General features: G+C 37.0%; 3 protein-coding genes across 3 annotated transcripts in view; all 3 read left to right on the top strand.

The window, feature by feature from the left end:
- The window catches only part of LOC135702028 (zinc finger protein 724), a 78,132-nt gene that overhangs the window by 5,760 nt on the left and 47,458 nt on the right, over positions 1 to 24,914 (top strand). The gene's annotated exons all lie outside the window — the stretch shown is intronic.
- cpb (F-actin-capping protein subunit beta) lies at positions 6,461 to 9,672 on the top strand. The gene is made up of 4 exons (XM_065223005.1): positions 6,461 to 6,632; positions 6,729 to 7,313; positions 9,146 to 9,416; positions 9,485 to 9,672. The coding sequence occupies exons 1-3, from the start codon at positions 6,630 to 6,632 to the stop codon at positions 9,383 to 9,385; spliced, it is 828 nt and encodes a 275-aa protein (XP_065079077.1). The 5' UTR covers positions 6,461 to 6,629; the 3' UTR covers positions 9,386 to 9,416; positions 9,485 to 9,672.
- Positions 14,236 to 23,125, top strand: Dlg5 (Discs large 5). Its single transcript, XM_065222961.1, has 9 exons — positions 14,236 to 14,374; positions 14,831 to 14,874; positions 14,929 to 15,031; positions 17,804 to 21,693; positions 21,755 to 21,974; positions 22,036 to 22,271; positions 22,335 to 22,555; positions 22,680 to 22,899; positions 22,968 to 23,125. Exons 2-9 carry the CDS (start codon positions 14,841 to 14,843, stop codon positions 23,072 to 23,074), a joined length of 5,031 nt encoding a protein of 1,676 aa, XP_065079033.1. The 5' UTR covers positions 14,236 to 14,374; positions 14,831 to 14,840; the 3' UTR covers positions 23,075 to 23,125.

Raw genomic sequence — 24,914 nt, 5'->3', positions numbered from 1 at the left:
CGTAACTATCTCCAGCAAAGGTCGTTCAGGGTGTCGTTGAATAGTTCCCTTTCGGGACAATTTCCGATCCCAGCAGGTGTTCCGCAAGGGAGTCTGCTGGGACCACTGCTTTACAGCATCTACACGTCGGACATCCCTCCTCTAGGAGACGGTTGCGTGTTCTTTCTGTTTGCAGATGACACCGCGATAGCCGTCAAGGGTAGGATGCCTCGTGAAATTACGAACAAGCTCCAACGATGCCTTGACACCTTTACTGATTATGCCACCACGTGGAAAATCAAAATCAACGCCTCGAAAACCCAAGCGATCATGTTCCTTCACAGACAATCATTAAAACTTAAACCGTCTCCCTCCTGTACCGTAATAATGGATGGTACAAGGGTCGAGTGGTCCACTGATGTTACTTATCTCGGGATGTTGTTCGATGAGAAGCTCCTGTTCCGCTCGCACATAGAGAAAACCCTAGTTAAGTGCTCCGCCTTGGTTAGGTGTTTGTATCCGCTCATTTGCCGCAGATCCCGCCTCTCAAGGCAAAACAAACTGGCTGTTTACAAACAGATCATAGCCCCCGCGATCTTCTATGCCGCCCCGGTGTGGGAATCGTGCGCTCAGACCCACAGGAACAAAATCCAGGTTGCACAGAATAGAGTGTTGAGGATGATCCTAGATCGTCCATTCGACACAAGAATAGCAGACCTCCATCAAGAGGCAGAAATTCCCAAAGTAGATTCCAAAATTGATGATATGACAACTAAATTTATTCAAAAATGCAATCTTTCTGAACATGCTTTAATAAGCAATTTGTACATAGTAGGTTAAGTGTATATAGTAGAGTAGGTTAGTTTTAAGCTGTAAATAGTAGTATTAAGTAGTTTCTCTTCAAATTCTAAAAACAAAACAAACCAATCCCACCAAGGTGGTCGACCGTGTACTAAGTCTAGGACTAATTCTGTAAAACAAATTTTGAATTTTGCCCATACCTAAAGATGAAGAAAGTAATTAAATCACTTAGTAAAAATTTATATGGTAATCGTCCAAGTTAAACTAAAATAAAGATCATTTAAACTAACTAAAACTTTAAACTCGTAGAGGTCATTCTTGTAACTAACTTTGGAAGCAACGGAGACCAAACAGCAGCAGTAGCAGCAGCAGCAGCAGCAGGAGCATCAGCAGCAAGAGCAGCAGCAGTACTGGAAGCAGATCAGTCGAGATTCGTGTAGCCGTGACCGAGGCTGGAAACCTCGGTCCGGTCACGACAATGGCGCAGTCGGTAGATCAATCAGTGTCGATGTAAGTAAAGTGTAATGAAATAATTTACTCTCCGACGGAAGGGCGGAGCAGTAATGATTGTTTGCAGTAGGCTCCCTGGCGGAGTAGGCTGAGAATGAAAAAAAAAATACATGAATATAGACCACCCTGCACGAGCGATGAGGAAATGTCACCGGTAGGCTCCCTGGCAGAACGGTCAGTGGAGTAGGCCGGAAGACAACAAAACAAATATCCCCGGTAGGCTCCCTGACGGAAGGGCAGTGGAGTAGGCCGGGAGATAAGAAAAAAAGAAAAGAAGAAGCTCACCGTTAGACGGTCGGTAGAGGAGAAATGTCTCTGGTAGGCTCCCTGGCAGAATGGCCAGTGGAGTAGGCCGGAAGACAAAATAAAAACATTTCAGGTAGGCTCCCTGACGGAAGGGCAGTGGAGTAGGCCGAGAGATAAGAAAAAAAAAGAAAAGAAGAAGCTCACCGTTAGAAGGACGGTAGGGTATCTGGTAGGCTCCCTGGCAGAATGGCCAGTGGAGCAGGCCGCAAGACGAAAGAAAAATATAGGGGTGTCCCCTGATGGGGCAGTGGATTAGGCCGGCAGATAGAAAAAAAGGAAGCTCCCCGGAGGGATGGTGGAGTAGGAGCATATCCAGTACGCTGGCGAAATGGCCGGAGGACGGAAACAAAAACGGAATGTTCCCGCTAGGCTCCCTGACGGAGGAACAGTGGAGTGTGCCGGGAGAAGAAACAAACAAATACGTTTATAATTAATTGATGTTATTTTATGTTGGTAAAAAAAAAAGATTTTGGACCATAAAAAAAAATCACTGGACTTAATTTTCAGGATACAAGCTGTCTAAGAGCTGTTAAGAGATTTTAGATTTATTTTTTCAAAGTAATGTAAGGTAAATTTTAGAAAGAATTCTAGAGATAACTCCACGGTATTTCAGAAAGAAGTGTGATATCAGAGCAATTTTTTAGGTTGCTCTGTGGAAGCTTTCATGGCGATTGTGAAGGATCCAGGATCCGAAGGGATACTAAGGGAATCGAGTTTTGAGGGTAAACTTTCAATGGATTTGTGGAACTTGCAAGTATGAATTGCATGGGAATTCTAAGGAGAATTAATGAGAAATAAAAAAAAATAGGAATTTCAGTAAATTTTTGGAGAAAGTATGGAACTTCGTCGAATTCCATGTTTTTTTTTGAGTATTCTGCAGAGAACTTCTAATTTGTTATAAACATTTTTTCAAGGTACTCCCAAGGAGAATCTCAGATTAATTTTTGAAAGATTCTGATAAGTTCTCTGCGAAGGGACGTTCTTTACAAGAAGATGTTTGAGATCAATCAAGTAAAAGCCTCTAAAGTTTTGAGAGGATTTTCTTAGGCGGGTGTTGAAGACTTCGGTAGTTAGTTGGTTCGTTAGATATCTGTATTCAAGAGACAAGTTGACTTCGAGCGCAGAACCAGGTTCAAGATTGTAAAACAAATTATTCTGTCTTAGTTATTACTCATTTAACCTAGTGGTCTCTTTGGCTCAATCGCATTTGGTTTGAATGTAGGTATATCGCAAAACCGGGACAATTTCCAAAATTCCGAAAGCAAGAGAAGCTGGAAAACGGGAAATTGCTAATCAGGATTTGCTGGTTCCCATGCAGTATTCAACACAGGTTGTTATAGTTATAAAAGCAATATTGAAGATGATGGTAAAAGACAAGTTGATGATTAAGTTGAAATTTTTGGCAAAGGTGAAGTATTGATGAAATCTAAGTTAAGGTAGTTATGGTAGTTGTGGTTTAACAATACATATTGGTATTGGTACCAATGCGGGACCTGATGGTAACATCGAATTTGATAATGATTTTAAGATGTAGGCAATATTGAAGTGTACGGTAATGATTGTAAGTTTGTTGTAATTTTGAAAATTTAATTGTATTTGACGATAGAGTGTCATTGGTTAATGCAAATGAAGTAAGATTGAAGTGAATGTGCGGATCTTATGAATCATTTCCATCCGGTGGCTATCGCAGATTTCTATCACAGCTGTCAAAGTTCCAATTTGCTATATATTTAAAAAAAATCAGTGTTGAAGCCGATTGGTAATGAAACGCAATTTTGGACTGTACTGTGATGTTGAGATTGATTACATAATAGAAGTTGATAGTAATGTTGAAGTTAATGGGATATCGAGGATATGTAAGTTGATTATAATATTACATTTAATGAAGTTAAAGATAATGTTGAAAGTGAGTACGAATTTGGAGTCAGATGCAATGTTGAAGTTGATGATAATGATGAATAAGATGCGTTTTTAAGATGACGTTTTTATTTTTTCAGTTAATGTTGAAATTTATGCGCATGTTGACATTCATGGAAATGTTGACACTGATTTTTTTTGTTGCAGACGACAGCAATGATGCAGTTAATGATAATGTTGAGTTTGATGAGGCAACTGAAATTTATGGTAAACACTGATATGTTTACGACATTGTTGAAATTGATATCAGTGATTAACTTAATGACATATTTTGTAAAGCGATAGTAATACTGATGATAACAGTAATAACTTGTCAGTTAAGTTGAGTTTGCAGGCAATGTTGAAGATGTTAATTCTTGCAAGCTTGAAGTGATTGGAAATGTTGATGTACATGGTGATGTTGAATTTGATCTCTTTGCTGAAGTCCGTTTTCATGTTGAAGTTTATGGCGTTTTTGAAATTAATGATAATATTGAAATTAATGACGATGTATTTTATAATGCTGAAGCAGGTGACAATTTTGAAAGTAATAGTTATGGCTGATAATATTGAAGATAATGAAAGTTGAAACTGATGTCAATATTGTAGTGGAAATGATGAATTCTATAACAATAATGATAATAATAATAATAATAAAATAGGATGTATGTGTACTCAAGAGTACAGGAGGGGAAGGATGTGGTAGATAGAGTTGGTGTGGAATAATAATAATGAAATAAATAAAAACTTGAGAGGTGAGTCAAGTAATGAAACACTCAATTTGAGTTAAACTAAATTAGAGTGGAGCGTGGCAGAAGTGATAATAGAGAGATGCGAACAAAATCTCATGCTTAGTGAGGGGAAATTCTGACACAGCACGGAGGTATAAAAACGAGCTACCTAAGCTCGTAGAGGTCATTCTTGTAACTAACTTTGGAAGCAACGGAGACCAAACAGCAGCAGTAGCAGCAGCAGCAGCAGCAGGAGCATCAGCAGCAAGAGCAGCAGCAGTACTGGAAGCAGATCAGTCGAGATTCGTGTAGCCGTGACCGAGGCTGGAAACCTCGGTCCGGTCACGACAGCTAGTTCATCTCTTAACCTGAATTTCTCTGTACTTCCCTGAAGTTTTTGGAAATCGCCTAAAGTCCCTGAAATCATCCTGGAATTTAAGGAACTTTCTTGAAAATCATGTAATTTATCAGTTTTTGGAACATCTCCGAAATTACTGCTTTAAAGTTAACTGATCTTTCCCAAAATACTCTTAACTTCTCTAAAGTTATTAAAATGTGCCCTTAATTCATCTAAACTTCTCAGGGATTGTTTGAACTACCCTGAAGGTCTCGGAACATCTTAAAAGTTTTTGCAGTTGTCTGAAACTAATGAAACTACCTTGAAGTTCTCAAACCTTTGCTAAAGTCTGAAAATTACGGAAATTTCCTTAAACTGATTCCGCATTCTCTTGATGATCTGCTTATTTATTGATGCTCTCGGAACTTTGCTGAAGTTTTCGGATATTTTTTTAGGTTCTCAGAAGTACATTAAAGTTCCTGAAATTTACTTGAAGTTAATGGAACTGCCCAGTGATGAACACGCCCACGGCTGAAAATCACTTATTAAAATTAAAAAAAAAATAACCCTTTGCTGGTCTTTTGTTAAATTCCTTATATAATTCTTTCCAAGCTTTCCAAAATTCTCATCTCACTGAAGAAAACCACCACTCACCCACCGCACACGGTGATTGAATAAACACCGTTCGGTGAGACTTGATGGAATTCAATTTTGAAATCTGTGTTAGGGAAATTGCTTTTCGCAGGCAATCGGTGATAATTTTAATTATCATAACAACAGTTGCACATTCGTGCAATTTTAAATAGTGACAATTAAAAAAATGATAGTCTTGGTTTAACAGGTTCGCAGAAAAATTTTCTATCGATTTACGTATTAAGAATTAAAATCCATCATCTCTGATTCTTTTTTTTTTTTTTTTTTTTTACTTTATTATAGAGATTTTTAGCCATAGGCTAGTTCATCTCTTATCTCTGATTCAAAATCAGACCACTTTCATGTAGTGATCGACCTTGGTTTTTGAAATTTCACCCCCAATGTTGCCATAAAAATACATGATATGTTAGATTTAACCATATGGTATGTTAGATTTAACCAACTGACATCCGATTGATGAACTTGACAAATGTCCAGAAAATACTCATTAACATCTATGGTGGTCCTGAAAAGGATCATTTTGTCGTGATGCTCGTCGTGATGGTTGAGTAATGCTGAGCCAGGACCAGAAGGTCCCGAAGAAACGTGCTCAACTTTTTGACTCAGCTTCTCAGGTACTCTCTTCGGTCCCAAGCTAATCGATGCACCCCTCGAAACATAGGAAAATCCAAGAACCCTTCATTTTATCTGTCAAACTCATCAATCAAAACAAACAAAGTGTAGTACTAGAATTTCGACTAGAATAGGGCATGTGATTTGATTTGCTTGGGACCAATAGGGTAGTCAAGTAGTGAGCCAATTTAAAAATCGTTAGTTTCCACCGGTTGGTAGGATTCCCTCGAAGACACTACCCAACAAACAATTTGTGCTGATTTAAGGCTGAATAAGCTACAGAAGCATATGTCTGCCTAAACAAGCTCTTATTCTGGTACCAAAGTTTGTTGGGTGCTTCGTCTCTGAGGTAACCGACCTATTTTTGGGTACTATTACTTTACTAAATTATCATAAACGAACGATAAGCCAAATCATAGAACTGTTCCACAAATGGTTTGGATGATGCTCCGAACACGTCGTGAAGCCAAATAACCATACCAATTTTATTAGCATATGCTGGGCACATTTCTACCAATTTTTGGATTGTTTTAGGATAACGTGTACTTTTTATTCGAAAATGAGTAAATTTTATTAATGTTCAATAAGTTCTTTTCGGCCGTGAATATGTCAAACGTCAAAATAGGAAACTGCAGTTTGATGGTAGCCCTATCATACGATTTGTCACGTAAAGTCTTCATTTTAATGTACTCGTAAAAAATATTTCCTATTTTCACTTACTTTCAAGTGCATACGATTTAATAGTTTGCTCAATTGCGTTTAATTCTTTTCTGTGATAAGCTTTTCTAAAGGAACATATAAAAATGGTAAGATTTAATAGCAGCTCTATATAATGAACTTTGGAAGCAAACTTTGTTCAAAATTGTCACGCCCAAATCTTCTAATGTAATATTTTTTTTCAGACGGAACAGCAAATGGATTGTGCATTAGATTTGATGAGACGGCTTCCCCCTCAGCAGATCGAAAAAAATTTAATTGATTTGATCGACTTAGCTCCAGCTTTATGTGAAGATTTATTGACATCTGTCGATCAGCCTTTGAAAATAGCTAAAGATAAGGAAACGGGAAAAGATTACTTGCTCTGCGATTACAACCGGGATGGTGACTCATATCGGTCTCCATGGTCAAATACTTATGATCCACCACTAGAAGACGGTTCTATGCCTTCGGAACGCCTTCGGAAGCTAGAAATTGAGGCAAACCACGCATTTGACCAATATCGCGAAATGTATTACGAAGGTGGTGTTTCTTCTGCATACCTTTGGGACTTGGACCATGGATTTGCCGGAGTGATCCTTATAAAGAAAGCCGGAGAAGGAAATCAAAAGACCAAAGGATGCTGGGATTCAATCCACGTAGTTGAGGTGCAGGAAAAGAGTTCTGGAAGAACAGCACACTATAAGCTTACTTCCACTGCGATGTTATGGCTGCAGACACATAAGCAAGCATCTGGAACCATTAACTTGGGAGGCAGTTTGACTAGACAGGTACGATACAATAGATTTGTGACATATTCCTTAGACTCATCGCAAACCATTAGCCCAATATGCATCATCTTTGTTGGAAGTTTGCCTTTATAACATATGTTTACCATAAGGGAGTGAAGTCAATAATTTTCCCCCGCGTATTATCGCTTCCGGTACATGGAATTCTTCTATGCAGGAAAAATGCACTTTTATATGGTATGGACTGATTTTTTTTTCCCTTGATCTAGGTCCAGCCTGCTCAATCTGGACGAACTAATTTCTTTAAATGTCTATCTATGTTCGATAAAAAGGATTTAGGCTACGTTTTGTTTATTTCCTATATTATAATAGTCTCATTGTAGAAGGCCAGACACCACATTCAGAAATTTGGGCATGGTGAGCTAGGTTATTTTGAAAGTATCACTTAGTGAGAAAATTATGAACTATCAAAGTCTTCTGTCTATAATCGCATATCAGTCCCATATGGGAAAATGTCATGTTATGAAGTACGTTTCCCATGTAAATATTTGAATTATCCGAGCTTATAGGTGATTTTTTCTAGTTAAAATCAATTGAAGTATGATTTAAGTAATGAAGATTGCATATTTTGCTAAATTTGCAAATAAAATGAGGAATCAAAAAGCAGAATTGTAACTTTACCTCTGCTCAGGATAAGATTGATCTGCTTTTACTTTGCATAAGGGGCAAACTGACTTCATGTAGTTTTCATGTTTTTTCATAATAATAAGTTCTTGGGAACCATCCATAAATGACGGAGCATATTTTTCACCAATTTTAGACTCGTAGCGTATTTTTCTATACATGGTCGATCAAAACTTCTGATCCCAGTTTACGATTTAAAATAAAGATTAGCATGAAATACTGCTCATTGATTGATTGATTTATCTTTATTAGGGAGGCTTTCAGCCTGGGGCTGGTTCGCCTCCTCGATACTGCTCATGATTATCATGACTCTCTTCTTAAAACTAGCAGAAAACTCTTCTTGGCATTTATTTTGGGATCCCCTACACATTTTCATTAAATTCTCCTTAGAATTCCTTTGAAACCATCCTGAGAATTCGATCACTTTTAAATTCTTCTCAACATTTTCTGAACTCTTAGAAAAACTCTCCCCTAATAATTATTACTAGCTGACTAATTGAGGGATGACTGACAGCGTATATAATTAATCAAAATATTATCATAAAGATTAGTTTTTTAGTATAGCTAGTTACACGTTTAGTTGAATTATACTTTCTGCTTTAAAAGATGCTTCCTCTAATTTTGCTACTAAAAATAATTTTTGCACAAAGAACTTCAAACATGTGTAGGTATTTGATCACGTTTTCAAAGACTTTTGTTTCTTGCTGAAAAATTAGTTCGCAATTTCGAAGTTGCTTCTAAGACTCAGATTTTGGATATTTGTTGTATGTGTGAGACGTTGTTGAACTTTCAATGTCGGATATTTCAAAACATTTTCCAGATCTAAAAATTTTCATAATTTTTCAATACTGAGGTTTTTTAATTCGTTTTGATCAACATCCGCTCAGTTTACAGTACCTGTAAAAACCTGGAGTTGTCTTTTACCTTTTTAGTTCAGGGTTGTAACACTGGATAGCCGTCGATAACGTCTGCGTTAACTTGCATTGTAAACGTTCACCATTGCAGATGTTAACGCTGACGTTATCGACGGTTATATTGCCACTCACATTTCAAATATTTCTTTAGATAAATTATGTTTAATCGTTTAGACAATCTTGTTTCGAAAGGAGCAAGAAGATCACCACCAATTTTCGACAAAAATCATTCCAAACCTTTATAAGTGACAAATTAAAAAAAATGCTTCGTTTTAGGTTGAACAGGATGCACCGGTCAGCGAAACCAGTCCGCATATTGCTAATATTGGCCGTATCGTGGAGGATATGGAGAATAAAATTCGCAATACTTTGAATGAGATATACTTTGGCAAGACTAAAGACATAGTCAATGGATTGAGAAGCATTCAATCGTTGGCTGACGCAAACCAACAAGCTTCTTTGAAAAAAGAACTTGCAGCTGCACTACTTCGACGAACTGGTAAAGGAGAAAATTAAAATATCAATGCCAACTGAAATCATCGTCATGGTACGTAATCTTTCCTATTGTTACAACTTACTCTGAGTTCAATATAAATATAAAGTTATCATTTCCAGCGCTGAAATTATATATTTTGATGCTGTTGCTGTGCTGTTGTTCGCTTGATGCAAAGGCGAAATGATCGTGGAACTCTCTTATTTCGAATGGATAGGAATAATATCTACACATGAAAGCAAATGGCGATGTTTGTAATTCTAAGGATAGCGAATAAACAATATTTTAATGGTGTTAAGTATAGAGAAAACTTCAGGTTATTTTCAATCTATTTCAAAGTCTTACACAACAGATAAACAAGTGAGGACATCACTTCTGTATTGCTATAACTACCCTGATTTTTTTTTTGGTTGCATAAATAGCTTTTATGTATCATTTTGTTTCTAGAAAATCAACAAATATATTATTTTATTGCCTCGAATTTATCATTGCTGATTTTTTTGCCAAAGAAACTTTCATGTTGTTGTTTGAGTTTATGATCCTTGCTACTGGGTCCATGCATTAATTATGTCACGCTAAATCTAGGAAAAATTTACCACTCCCCCTTTCGTCACGTTTTTCCTAGACCTAATGCATTGCTTGCCCCTTGTTAGAGCGTGACATAATATATGCATCAACCCTAACTGTGACCGTCAATGGTATTGTTTTTGAATTCTCAAGTGGTTTGAGTAGTAGCAGGATGGTTTTGTTACGTTCTGGTTTATTAAGACACTTACTAACCCGAATATGTGATGGTTTATACCTTTAATTTGATGCAATTGTTTGGGAGAAACACGTGTTGTGTTACACTGGTTACACTAAAGGAACCTAGAGGCAAGACAGCTGTACTCAGAGTAATATATATGCAGCGAGTAAATTTGGGTTACTCACATTTACTCAAAATGATCAAAGTCGAGAAATTTGCTGTTAAAGTTTGAAGACCTCCTATGTAGGTAGGTATATATTTTAAAAGATGCGGAATAACCACTTAAGTAACGTCTTTGAAGATACCTATAACCTTTAAACGTTTAAAAAGAGAGAAAAACTTTGGTTTTTTTTTAAGAATGGGGCTACGGTGCGTCAGGGGTGCAGTTTACCCACAAGATCTTGTGGGGTTCGTAGTAAGCACGACTTCCGGCAATAATGCGTCTACGAATTTTTCTGTTGCAGTTTTTACCCGTCCAAGAAGGACGTATCGCTTGGAAACCCGACTTTCCATCCTAGGCCCGGAAGCCCGAGTCTCATATATCATTCGTTTCAGCTTGACGAGATCGAAAAATGTCTGTATGTGTGCATGATTGTACGAGTGTCACAACATATCAGGGGAAACATGTCAGAAGGGTATAACGCGAAACGTGAACAATGACTTTGAACGTCGATTTCTCTTGAATGATCACACACCCACGAAATCTGACTACACTAGCTCATAGAAAAAAACATTTCTCTGTCAGATGATTTAGTTAGTTTGAGTGGGTATGTTGTCATTCGTAAGAAACCGACGATCCAAGTCATTGTTTACGTTTCGAGTTAGACCCTTCTGACATGTTTCCCCTGATATTGTGACTCGTGTTTCTCGGCAACCACTGCACCGAACAACCTAAATCTGACGCAACAACCATCGAATGGAAGGTATCATGGTCCCATAGAACGAAATTTTTGGAATCGGTCATCTGATTCCGGAGACGTGGCCGGAACAAGGTCCGAAAACACGGATTTTGTGAACTAAGTCGTATTTTTCGACAACCACTGAATCGAAATGGATGCAACAACCGCCAAATTAAAGGAACGCTTCATTATAATCAAACAGGACCATATTGGTCGAATCCGGATATGTTCCGGCTACCCCCGGGGAAGTAGTCAGTTTCTAACCTTAGCTAAATTCCTGCATGCGATACCTCAATTCACACGAGAATTCAAAAAACCAGTTCGAAGGAAGTCATTCGGATATGTTCCGGATACCTCCGGGGAAGTGGCTAGTATCTGACCAGGGTCAAAATCCATCATGCGATACATCAAATTAATTTTTTTTTTATTATGGTTACTTTAACACTCTTGGGTCATTTGTGACTTGTTCGGGGTGAGATTTGAACTCGTGACTTTGGCGTGAGAGGTATGGATGTTAACCACTACGCCGGGGTCGCCCCCACAGATTACATTTATTATATTACATGATCTCACCACAGGTGGATTAATTCAGGTTTATTTTTGGCCTATCGATGGTTGTGATGCAAAAAAAAAAAAAATTTGGAGGCGAACCAGCCCAAGGCTGAAAGCCTCCCTAATAAAGCTAAATAATAATAATAATGTGATGCAAAAAATGTATCGGTAAAATATTAGGTATGCTTGACCCGGGACACCATTCCATTTTAATAGTTTCATATAGTTTCACAATAAGCATGAAAAATCGTCGCTGGTAATGTGATATAAGGGGCAATACTAACCCAACCTGATTACAGGAGCGTGGCCAATGCCGTTATTGTTCTTAAAATATAGAGTCACTGAACTTGTACATTAAGAATGGATGGTCACTCCCAACCGCATATGACATAGGGGAAATGGCTCTAGTGTTGGCCTATGGATCTAAGGTTGGGCCCATCGCTAAAAATCTGCTATTTATCAATTTTATCTAGATGAATGCGTCATTGGGACGGTACTAATGGATATTTTTTGTTGCTATTGAAAATTTTATTCGATTGCTGAATTTATGTATGGGCCCAAATTGGGGGCATTTAGGCCAACATTACATCTATTTCCCCTATTCCTGTTATGTGGAAGCCTAATAAATTTGCGCTATAAGAAAATCCGCTATGATTGAAAATGTGTCAGGTAAACACTATATAAATATCTGATACATTTACAATGCTGATAAGTTGATAGTTTTTATATGATCGTCATATGATAAATGAAAATCAGTCAAATTATAAAAATTAACTGAAATGAATTTAGTATAACATCGTGGAAAATGATGCAGAACAATTATATAATATGTATTTTCATTGGGAGCGATATTCATCCCAAAAACCAGGGTGCCTTCCATTCATTTTGACTAAAAAAATGTTTTAAGAAATTATGGAATAATAAGATCATTTAACTTCCAATAGTTTCTACATGTCTGTTTACAAGCTAGACATAATAACAAACGGTAAAAATCGTTAAAAGCAACTCCAATAAAATATATAAATTATCTTATAGATATGTATATCTTTTAGTGAGCCATATCATCACGAAAACAGGTATATTTTACTGGATTATATTATAGTGCAAATTTAAATGAATTTCCATTAGTTTCTAAATGTCTGTTTCCACCCATGACATATCAACAGTTTTCACCATAAAATATATCAGACAATATTCATATACATCTTTATGTACAATATTTTTGTAAATTCATTTATTTATTCATTTACATCTTGCCTATTGCTAACCACGTTCAAAGGAAAGGAATATCAACAATCAATACGAAACTAACGATTTTAAATTGGCTCACTACTTGATTAGCCTATTGGTCCCAAGCAAATCGATTAACGTATCCCATTCTAGTATAAATTCCAGTACTACACTATGTTTGTTTTGATTCGCTATGACAGTTTGGCAGATAATATGAGGGGTTAATGGATTTTCTTATGTTTCAAGGGGTGAATCTGAGCCAAAAAGTTGAGCTCGTTTCTTCGGGACCTTCTGGTCTTAGAGTTACCTCTATGGGAATATCATGTACTAAGTATGTGAAATTACGATAGAAATCATTCCATATCGCAGTCATAGTGGAAATCCAATGGAATCTATCAATCATCACATAGAATGAATAAATCTCGATGAACATTTCAAATGGTCCTATCTGCTTTGATCGATTCTCTTCATCGACTTTCTCTTTCGTCAATAACTCAGCTGCAAAACCTTTTCCTGTTGTATTTGACGTTTTGGACGCTAGATAAGAACCTCCTTTATCAAACTATGTGGTAGAATTAGCGCGAAATCTGTTTGCATAGCAGTGTTGTTGCAAACACATTGCATAGCAGTTGAAAAGAGAAAGTCGATGAAGAGAATCAATCAAAGCAGATAGGACCATTTGAAATGTTCATCGAGAAATCTTCTGACATTGCTTTATTTCCTATACCTAATACATTGCTTGTCACTAAATCTTACAAGGCGTCTGCTTATTAGTTGAGTTATACATTTTGTCAATAATCAGCAATAGAAATTTGCCAAAAGGTATAAGGAGATTTCTATCCGTGTATGATCTAGTAGGAATAAGAAATCTAATGGGAATGTTCGAGTGGCTCAGATTTTGACATTTCATTTGGCTCAAAACAATCTCTCCCCTCATCTTCCTCTGAGGATTATTTCTACTCGCCACTATATGAATGGTAGTGCAGTAATAGATTCAACTTCGTCTGTAATTCGATCGGCTGTGGCGGCCGCCGGACGACGATGATCTCGACGATGATACTATTATCGAGATGAGGAGACAAGACAAACAAAAACTGATAAAGAAAAATTAGAGATGAACTAGCCTAAGGCTAAAAATCTCTTTAATAAAGTTTTAAAAATAATGATAAAGAAAAACAATCATCGATCATTTTTATAACAAAGTCATAGGGTGTCGAACGATAAATTGTTTATGTTCAAGTTGTAAGTAATGACTTAAAGTTATTTTTTTGGTATTATTAAAACATCATTGACGATGCCTATTGATAGAAAGAATTGAATTTGGTTCTCCACAATGAAAATCGATGAAGATAATCGATCGAGCAGATTGGACCTTTGCAATAGTCGTGGAATGTTGACATTTATCGTGTAAATAATGTTGATGTTTTGGCAGCACTGCACAGCTGTCAAACGTGGTGTCGAAAATATGCATATATAAATACATTTACACTGATTTACAATATCGCTCCTAAGAGAATTTTTTGTAATAATTTGACTATTTTCGGAAATATCTGACAAATTTGAGCATTCACTAGAAATTTACACATGTAAGTTCAAGTTGTGGAGTGATGATTTATTTTAGAATTGGACGTGAAATCACCTGTGTACTTTAAGCGTGATATGCACTAAAATTATTGATGACGAATTACCTTCATCTTTGCTCTCACCAAAGTAACTATTTGTAGTTTTTTTGCGTATGATAGTTTTGTTCATTCAATGTTTTTGATGTTTGTTATAAAAATACAATGCATTCGGAATGTCGGAACAAGTGATTCATTTGTGTATATTATACAGTTGTCCGTATTATTTGTAACGTGTATCACATCTGATTTCGTCATCACTGGGAGTCTAGCTTTGGTTACAGAATTGATCAAAACATCTACATTACACATTTTATATGTTTTATGGAATATATTAAAGATTTTAATCAGCTGTTAAGCATTTAGCGAATAGATTAATCACAAGTGAATGCAAAACAAAAATATAAAATTCAATTTTTCCAGCTAAACCAATATGGCATCCAGCGAAAATAATAGTGATGAAGGAGGTAGGTCAGCTGTAATAATTGACGTTCCCTCAACTAATTCCGATATTATTTCAGGAACTGTAGCTGACTATGACCATATGATTCAAATCGAATATTTAAAGGAAAAATATCGAGACGTCATATCACAGCTTAAAACTGTATCCAATGAAAAAGAAAGGTATGTGTTGAAATGCCCATCTCTAAAAGAGAAACTTCAATCTGCTTACGATTCGATAAATCATCTCTTGTGTTTTTTTTTCTTCTGGATGTGCAACTTCAATTAAAATGAATATTTAGTAATTTAATTAGTATGCATTAATCGAACAATTAAATTAATGTAACATATAGAGATGAACTAGTCTGTCTTCGGCTAAAAATCTCTCAAATAAAGATTAAAAAAAAAATAATGTAACAAGCACCAATATAACGTGCATTCTGAAATCATGGGATCGTAGTTCTGTTTTACTTATAAGAAAAGAGATATCAAAAAAATTACCTCTAAAAATTATTAAAATATTCACTTATGCTAAATTTTATGCTATGTTTCGACTACGGAGTTATAACAGTTTATAATGAGGAAAATGGCACCAATATAACCTTATAATATGTTATAAAAACTCTTCAGTCTGAACATAGCATTACAAAGCTATACTGATGGCTTGTTTTGACTATTATAACTTGTTAAGGTCAGAAAGTCTTTGCTCTGACGTCACTTCGCATTTTCTGGAGCATAAATATTGTGCTTCTTATTGAATAATCGCATTATGCGATTCTAACAAAAATTAATATAGAACCCCGCAGGCACGATATATTTTTCCGGTATGGATGTGCGGGAATCATGCGGCCGAATAAAATGCTCTGCGCACTTATTTGGCGTCCCCATCGCAATTTTCTTGCAAAGTAGAATATCAGCTACCAGAAAACACAATAACAAAACTGCTTCCCTTTGCGAGGCAGAAAATATAGAGAAGCGAATTTCATGCTTGAAAGTATCCAAGATGTTACTACCTAGAAAATTTGTGACAGCTTTCCTGCTGCCGGTGATTTGGGAACGCACCCAACACAAAAATCCCCCCAATTTTCCCTAAGATTTAGTCAGTTCGCGTCGGTATGATGACGAAATTGTTGCATCGCCGTAGATGCTGATAAAATCGGCAGATGCACCCCAATTAGGACATCGACGACATCGACTAAAAAATAGGCCGATTTGTCGGTGCACCACTTATCTACTAACCTCTACTGACGAGTTAGTTGGTGTATAAAACAGTTGAATGTGTTAAATAAAATTTGATTTTTAATAAGTATATTAGTATAACATTAGTATAAAAACACATTAATATAAAAATTTGTTTTTAACACGAAAACCATAAAAACTGATCAAACAACTTCTTAAATGCTTTATTAAGGCAGATTAGATTGGACAACTGATGCAATTTTTCTTTCACTCATATTTATACGCAAAACGAATTTAAAGATTAAGTGTTAATAAAACACTAGTGGTTGACTATTGGGAGCTATTTCGTGAAATAGTTGCTGCGTGCGGACCTAGTACAAAAATGCGTCAAGTTTGGACCTGCGTCAAGTGTATTGCCTCCTTCAGGATTATCTTGGAACTCAACTCAGGATTGCCTTGAAATTCTCCTCATCATTTCCTGAGTTTTCTTCAAAGAATTCCTGAAAATTGTTTGTAATTATCCTCAGAATGTCTATACAATGTTAATTTCAATTCCCTCCGAATTTCTCATTGGAAGTCTTCGCACCATTTGTTTGAAATTATCTTCAGATTTAATTCCTTTTTTTGTGATTCTTGTTTCTTCAAATGCTCCTCAAAATTCGTTTGAAACTATATACAGAAAATAGTTATGAATTTTAACCATTGCGTAAAATCTGGCCTCGTTTTATTTATAATGGCATAATAAAACAATTCTCAGAACCCAATTAGATTTATTTTGTCATGTGCTTGGAATTGTCATGCAATTCTAACCGAAATTCCTTTCAAACTCGATATCGCCTATTCCAACGGCTACGGTTACTGGCTGGAGCGTCCTGGAGATTTTTTGAAGATGCGTCATTTTGACCTTGGATGGATTTCGGCTTACAAGGAACCAAGACCAATATGTTTAAAATGGACCCTACACGTTTGCTGTCATTGACAATATTCGTATTGTCAATAAACTATATATTGACATCAATTCATCAATATATTGATACGTGTGAGGTTCGCTTAAGAAAAGTGAAAGTCTACGCCCGAGATGTCAATCAGTTTAATCGGTCGAGTTTTGGCTGAGTTAGACCCCTTTTAGTGAAAGGACATTTTGGTACTACTCGAAAAGTTGGTCTCTGAACAAAATACAACCCTTGAGGTGAACAATTGATAATTTTTGCATGTTTTATGTGATATGGCTATAGAAGCAACCACAATCTCTAAGTTGGGGTCAAGAATTTGTTGAAGTCGAAAATGTCGATGGAACAAGGACAGACATAAAAAACATCTAAGAAATCGCTTTCTAGCTATAACCCTCATGAGCCTCCTGAGTCAATTAATGCAACAATAAGCTTAACGGAGCTTATCCGAACTATTATTGTGTCATAAAATTGTGGATTGAAAGAACGGCAAGAAAAACTCCTAATCACAAAAATTTATCGGCAAATTTTTAGGCACTCAACGTGTTTTACAAAGCCTATTGAGCCACTTTGCTATGGGGGACGCATTCCTTGCTTGCCGGTGCCCATACAAGGTGAATTAGAACACCTTAGGATTGACCTCTCAGAATCTTATCATAATTCCTTAAATACATATAGATCCTGATATTCAACCAAATATCCCAAATTTGTAAATCAGTGTTAAGAAGATAGATGAGCGCAAATTTCAACTTTTTTTACATTATTCATTCATTGATCCACAGATGCCCAGATGAATTCTACTTCAAATCAATTATTTCATTTTCAGGTTGGAAAGAGACTATCAGCTTATTAAAAAAGAATTGGAATCCGGTAAAGGAGATTTCTTCAACACATATCATGAGTACAATATGCTGAAGCAAAAATATGACAATCTGCGTTTGCGCTACGATGAATTCGTGAATGATCCTACCCACTGTATTAAACTATGTGAGGAGTTGAAAAAAGAACGCAATAAATTCAAAGAACTGTTGAAAGCGACAGAGCTTGAAGTGGAAACCGTGCTATCTGAACGAGGCACTGTTCTTAAGGAAAATCAAAAACTCTACGACAAAAATGAATGCCTGGAACGTGAGTTACAAACTGCTCTACGATGCCGTGACGAATCGTTAAAAGATTGCGCAGCCCTGCAAGAAAAAATTGAAATCATAAAAAATAGAAGCGAATTCCACACTAATGAGAATACCTGGAAACGCGAGCGCACCGAAAGTAAAGACAAGTTTGATATCGTTTCGGAAAATTTGGAATCGGCTAGCAGAGAAATTGAAAGGTTGAAGAAAGCTTTGGATAAAGCAAAAGCTGAAATAGTGAAAGCTGTTCAGGAAACTGAAATTGCAAAAGGCCGTAGGGATTGGGCGATTTCTGAAAGAGAGAAAATAGTTCAGGAAAGGGACAGCGTTCGTAATCTTTGCGATGAAATCCGGAAAGAGCGAGATACGGCCACGTCAAAACTGTTAGCAGCTATAAGAGACAAAGATGAGGCGTATAAAGAAATAGAACAACTCACGGAGCGACTGGAATCGCAAACCATGTTGAAAGATAACTTAAATAACAACAGCAATGCAACTGGCGAGTTGTGCAACGATTCCTTGGAAGATACTTGCAGAAATCCACATTACAGTGCATTCAGTTTGGATTCAATATACGATCTGGATACACTTCAGCAGTATGAAACGAAGGTTATTGAAATTGATTCATCGTTACTCGAAGACAATGTTTCGGACTGGGGACTAACGATCAGAGAGAATATCGAAGAGTATAATGATAATAACGTTGGCACTCGCATAACAGGACCATACGTGGTGTCTATTGAGCATGACTCTTTGTTTTCCGGACGATTAATGCCGAATGATATTATATATCAAATTAACGGTATTGACTGTGTACAATTTTCGAAAAGAAAATTATTTAAAGCTATAAAGTGCAGCCTTCCAGCATGCATAATGACAATAAAGCGACCAGTGAAACGACTTCTTCCAATCCAAGTTAATTTTGTAAATGGAAACAAAAACCATGGACTGCATTTAGAAACAGGAATATACATCTCCAAAATTGAATCTAATTCGCTAGCGGCGAGTGATGGCAGATTGTGTGCCGGTGATCGAATCATTTCAATCAACGGGAAACCTACCAATAGAATGAAGAATGTCAACGAAATTAATACAATAATCAATGACATGCGAAACAATTGTCTAAGTCTGATAGTTGCAAAAGATCTGATAGACTTTTCGTTTGATATGAGATTTTTCGCCTCAAAAACTAAACTTTTACACAGTACAACTAGTTGCACACAAACAGAAAATCTTATGGAAAGCTTGGAAACCGCTCACAGAGATACCGTAAACCGACTTAGTTTGGACTTGGATAATAATAACCATTTTCTACCATCTGCAATGCCCTTCAGTATTCCAACTACAGCAAGTACTCCAAATTCTATAATAGCAAGTACACCTTCGTCGTCCAAGTCTGCATCGAAATTAACAGGGATGTTGCAAAAGCTGAAAGATAAAATGAGCATAAGTAATCATAAAGATTGTCAGGAAAACGATGCAATCGCTGCCCTTGACTCGGTTCTTGACAGTGATGACCAAGAAACCAGTGTCCCAATGTTTGCAAAATCCCGCGATAAAAAATCTAGAAGAAAATCAAAAGACACACAAGAAGTTCCCCGGGGAACCTGGCCACGAGTCACAATGACAGTTCATACAAACGACAATCACGTTGGTACGGTTTTACATCGGCCAAAAAGAGATCGTCCAAAGCTGAGTATTCCATTGGATAAAACAGATAACAGTAACTATTTCAATGTCGTGTTACCAACGAATGAGTGTAACCCTAAATCACCTCAGTCCATGCCAAGTGGGCAAGCTATTAACGTTCCCGTTGGTGTCAAGAAACGAAATTCCAACCCTGTCGGCAATCATGACACAAGCCGAATGCTGCAATCATCGAAATATGGATATGACTTTAATGTTTCAAAGCCTAGCAAATCGTCACATTCAAGAGCATCGACCTATGATACTCACAATAATAGTCATATAATCAATATTAACCGACATAGTTTAAATCTTTCATCGCTCAACAAACAACAGTTGCAACACCAGCATACACAACATCTAAATTCGACTGATTTCATGCCTAGGAAAAGCAATAATTCGATTGATTCTACAATACTGCCTTCCAAAAGTCCAACCAGCTATACGTTCAACAATAAGACGCCCTTAAAAGATCCACTGGACTGCTACATGTCAACTAAAATCTCAAAGCATTTGTCCAAATATTCCAGCGACACCGATAGTATTGATATTGAGAATGTATCACTGACTATGGCGGGTCATACGCATACACTACCTCATTCTCACTCACGAAAGCAGTCAATCAGTAATGCTAGCAACTCATCTTCGTCGAACAGGACTGCTCCTACAACTGGGACCAGTGGTATAAACTTTCCCATGGGGTATAACTCATCAGGATATTCAACAATTTTACCGTTTCAACCAAATGCATGCTCCCATCCATTAGCTGCTATGCGGCCCTCTGGCAATATGGCACCATCTGCAGAATTTACAAATTTACCACCAACTTCGCATCATTCTCATGGATCGTCTATCGATTATCCATTCAATCGGTACAGTCAAATTCAGTCTTCAAAAGAAGAAGTTCCTTCCGGATTAATAGGACATAGTTATGAAGGGGGAACCTTTCCTCGGAATAAAGTACATCAAGGATACCGAATTCCTTCGAACCAGAGTGTCACCAGTCGTGGAAGTGGAATAAAAATCAGCAACGGATCAATTGATTACTGCAGTTCCGAGCGAGCATCACCCATTCCAACGTTTCAAGTACAAGTATTAGAGCCAGGTCGCATATCAACCTCAAACAAACGAACTTCGTTGCAAGACTATAACGTACGGGGCAAACCTAATATTGGCGAACTGCGGTATGTCCACATCGATAAAAGTGAAATGTCACTTGGTATTAAAATATTTTGCCGCGGCAATGGAGGTGGAGTGTTCGTCTCTAACGTGGGTGAGAACAGCCTTGCTAGTAAGGTAGGACTCCATATTGGTGACCAGCTGCTAGAGGTATGTGGAATTAATTTAAGGAAAGCTACATATGAGCTAGCCGCACATGTTCTTCGCCAATGTGGCAACTCAATAACGATGCTAGTTTTGTACAATCCAGAGGTTTATAACAATCTTACTACAAGTGACGATAATATCGTTCACTCAAGTTCACCAACACCGCAAAATTCACCTCGCACTATTGGAAGGTCCATAATGTCTCCAGTCAACACGAATACGGTTAGCTCCATATCTACGATTGCGCCAAAAGCAATATCAAACAATGATAGCCACCCATCACAATTAGTAAGTTCATCTCAAAGCAATCATTACAAAGAACAGCCGAGATTAATATTCATAGAAACAAGAAAGAGCTCCAATCTTGGAATAAGTCTTGTCGGTGGAAATGCGAACGGAATTTTTGTTCACGGTGTACAAAAAGATTCAATCGCTGATAACGCTGGACTACGAGTAGGGGATCAGATATTGGAGTTCAATGGAACGGATTTGAGAAGATCCACTGCCGAACATGCAGCATTGGAAATAGCTAAACCTGCCGATAATGTAGCTGTACTTATTCTTTATAATATGCAAAGTAAGATTTCAACATCTGCATTGATCATGAACGGTGCAATAAATTATGTTTGTTTTTGTAGAATTCAACCTAATAAAGGATAAACCCGGCGATGCATTATACATAAGAGTAGGTTTCGATAGAAACTGTGATCTGGGAGATTCGGAATTGTCTTTCAACAAGGATGAAGTACTGTATGTAGATAATACCATGTTTGGTGGTGTGCCAGGAAGATGGCGTGCTTGGAAGCTAGACGAGTACGGTCATAAGCTGCAGTGTGGAATAATTCCAAACAAGCTCAAGTATGTAAGAGAAAAGTTGGAAGCTATAACAATTAATAATCCAAATAAATTGTAATCTTAGGGTTGAAGAGGAGTTGCGATTGCTTGGTGATTTGCAAGATGTTGAAACAACAACTCGACGGGGTTCCACTTCAGCAAGGCGTTCGTTCTTTAAAAGAATTAAACCACAAAGAAGCTCTTCAAGAGATTCGAAAGAGTTGGCTAGTTTTAGCAACACTCATCTCAGTTTATATATAGATTCGGGATCCATCAACGATGACGGCTTTACCAGCTATCAACGAGTAGAGAGACTGGAATGTAAGTACAAATGTTTTTTGCATTTTCTGTATCTCTTTTAATAACGCTTGATAATGTTCTTAGATAAGTATCGTCCAGTGCTGATTGTGGGTCCATTGTCAGAATGCGTTATTGAAAAGCTTTGTATAGATTTTCCCGAGCATTTCCACCGATCACAGTTAAGTCAAATGCGCTGCACGAAAGAGGATATGGAGAGTGGAATCCAAAATAATGCTATTGCGGATTACCGAAGAAGAGGCAGCGTTTTCGAGTACACCACAATCCAATCAATACTTGATAATAAGGTATATTCATTTTATTAACGATTTTCAATTGATTTATTCAACATAATTGTGGCTCACTTGCTTTTGTGACAGCAATTTCACAGGAGTTCTCCAACTAATGTCAGTATCGAATTTTCATTTCTAGCAACACCATTACATTCTGGACGTATGCATTTCGGCAGTTGATCGGTTGCAACGAAATCAGATATATCCGATTGTTTTGTTATTACGATTCAAGTCATCGAAGCAGATTAAAGAAATTAAAGATTCTCGCTATTCTACTGACAAAATCTCAGCTAAGGCAGCCAAGGAAATGTATGAACATGCGTTGAAGTTAGAATCAGATTATCGACAGTATATATCAGGTACGTGGTAGATCAATAACGATGAGTTCTTTCATTTAACTGTTTTTTTTTTTCTCTGTATATTTCAGTTGTTATTTCTGGAGTGAATATCGCCCATATGTGTACGCAGATAAAGGCTGCTGTGGACAGTGAGCAAAAAAAAATCTTATGGGTACCAGTTGCATCAATGCTTTAGAATTATTTCCGTGAATATAATCAGTATTTAAAAAGATATTTAAAGAAATTCTCTCAACTGTTGTTTTCTTTTGTTTTATATACTTTTCAACTAATTTTTCCTGTTGTTACTTATCCCTTGTTTGTTTGTTTGGAAGAAACCTTTTTTTTGTTTTTAAAGATTTTTTAAACATATATAGTTTGCTACGAATATCGTTCGTGGAATTTCTGTCCTTTAGTTTTGTACTACACATATACACCCAATTCAGAAGTTCTTTAAGCAGCACTACCGAAGAATGAATCGTAGATATAAGTAATAATCAGTTATACATAAATGAATGCACGACTGGAATTGTGCTAATTTGACTGTAATGTGTATCCAGAATATCCAAAAAGAAGCAATATATTCTTAAAAATGGAAATGTATTGTTTTATTGCCTAATGTACGTTTTATACATGCTACTTATTACTTACGTTTCATACTTGAGTTTATCTACCTATTGTGAGAACTGACCCTTCTTATAAATTTAGAAGTCACGATTTTGGGCATGTAGATATTTCACTAAATGGAAATTCTTCGATATAATGCCTTTGTTATCACAAAGGCATAACCTGACTGTTCGAGTAGCATAGAAGGTTTCTATCATCAGTAAAGTTGGTCAGATGAACTAGACCTATAAGAAATTATGCGATGGGCAGTTCAGTTGAAAACTACATGTGGCACTGAGTGGTCAACTAGATAGTGTAGCGTGATCTCTTCTACGTAACAATAAGTAACGAGATACTCCCTCAACAATAAATAACGCTTGAAAAAAAACTGGTCCCAACCCAGATAATAAACAAATTTGCTATTTGTGAAGCACTTGCACAGTTATAAATTCAGAAGTTTTCTATGCCCTGGGAAATCGTGAAAATGTTCAACCCGAAAAATTTTCTTGACCTCCGGTTTGGTAATACCATGTAATACCGTGCCATTACTAATTATCTGTTTGTGACTCTCTAAATACAAAATTGACGGGCTTCATATGACAAACACTACCACTCGCTGTGGCAAGACAACTGTCGGTAGACTGTGAACTATCCTCACTTGATCAAGTTTAGGCTGTGTTCCGTTTGGCGAATTTTCACTTACATTTGACACTCCGAAAATAAATTATAATGTTCGAAAATCCCTCTGTTGTTGATCATCCGATTTTCAAAAAAGGTATTTTTCAAAATTGATTCCTGGTCTGTCTGGTCAAATTTAAGTGAAAATTCATCAAATGGAACACAGCCTTAATAACCTCTAATTGTACTCAACCTGCCATTGCATTATATGAAGGGCCAAAAACGGGTTGGTTGAATCCACCCACCCTAACCCAGCATAATGTTTCATATAATAATTAAATGAAAGTTAAGAGAAAAATAATGGAAAGATCTCACCGGAAATGTTGCAAAGGAACAGATGACATCACGATGATTTCGAAGAGCTTCCATAGATATGCTGCCGCTACTTCTTCAACCGGTGTTAAAAACAGCACTCTTGCCTTTCGTTCCTCACACAGCAACGTAAACCGCCAACAACCACGAAACTCGCACTATATCTGCTCAGGCTCAGGCTTCAGTTCGCCAGTACACAGTCTGTAAGACGCAGTGCCACCTCACCGGCCAAATCAACTCGCGACAAACGCCGGTATCAGAACCGACAACCACAACGACGTCTAATAGCGGCCACTGCACACTTCGATTGCATTTCCGAAACACAACTTCAACGCATAAACACGACGACGACAACATTGTACAAGCACCAAGGGGTGATCACTCTACATACGCATTTTGCGCCAATTTTTTCCTCAGTGTGCCTCAAGTGTGCCGCAGCTCGG

This window comes from Ochlerotatus camptorhynchus, unplaced genomic scaffold (genome assembly GCF_037179485.1).
Source record: "Ochlerotatus camptorhynchus isolate MF236.1 unplaced genomic scaffold, CSIRO-AGI_Acam_v1.1 ptg000182l, whole genome shotgun sequence".
Lineage (NCBI taxonomy): Eukaryota > Metazoa > Arthropoda > Insecta > Diptera > Culicidae > Ochlerotatus > Ochlerotatus camptorhynchus.
The sequence above is the reverse complement of the archived record's forward strand: the minus strand, read 5'-3'. Positions and strand labels throughout refer to the sequence as shown.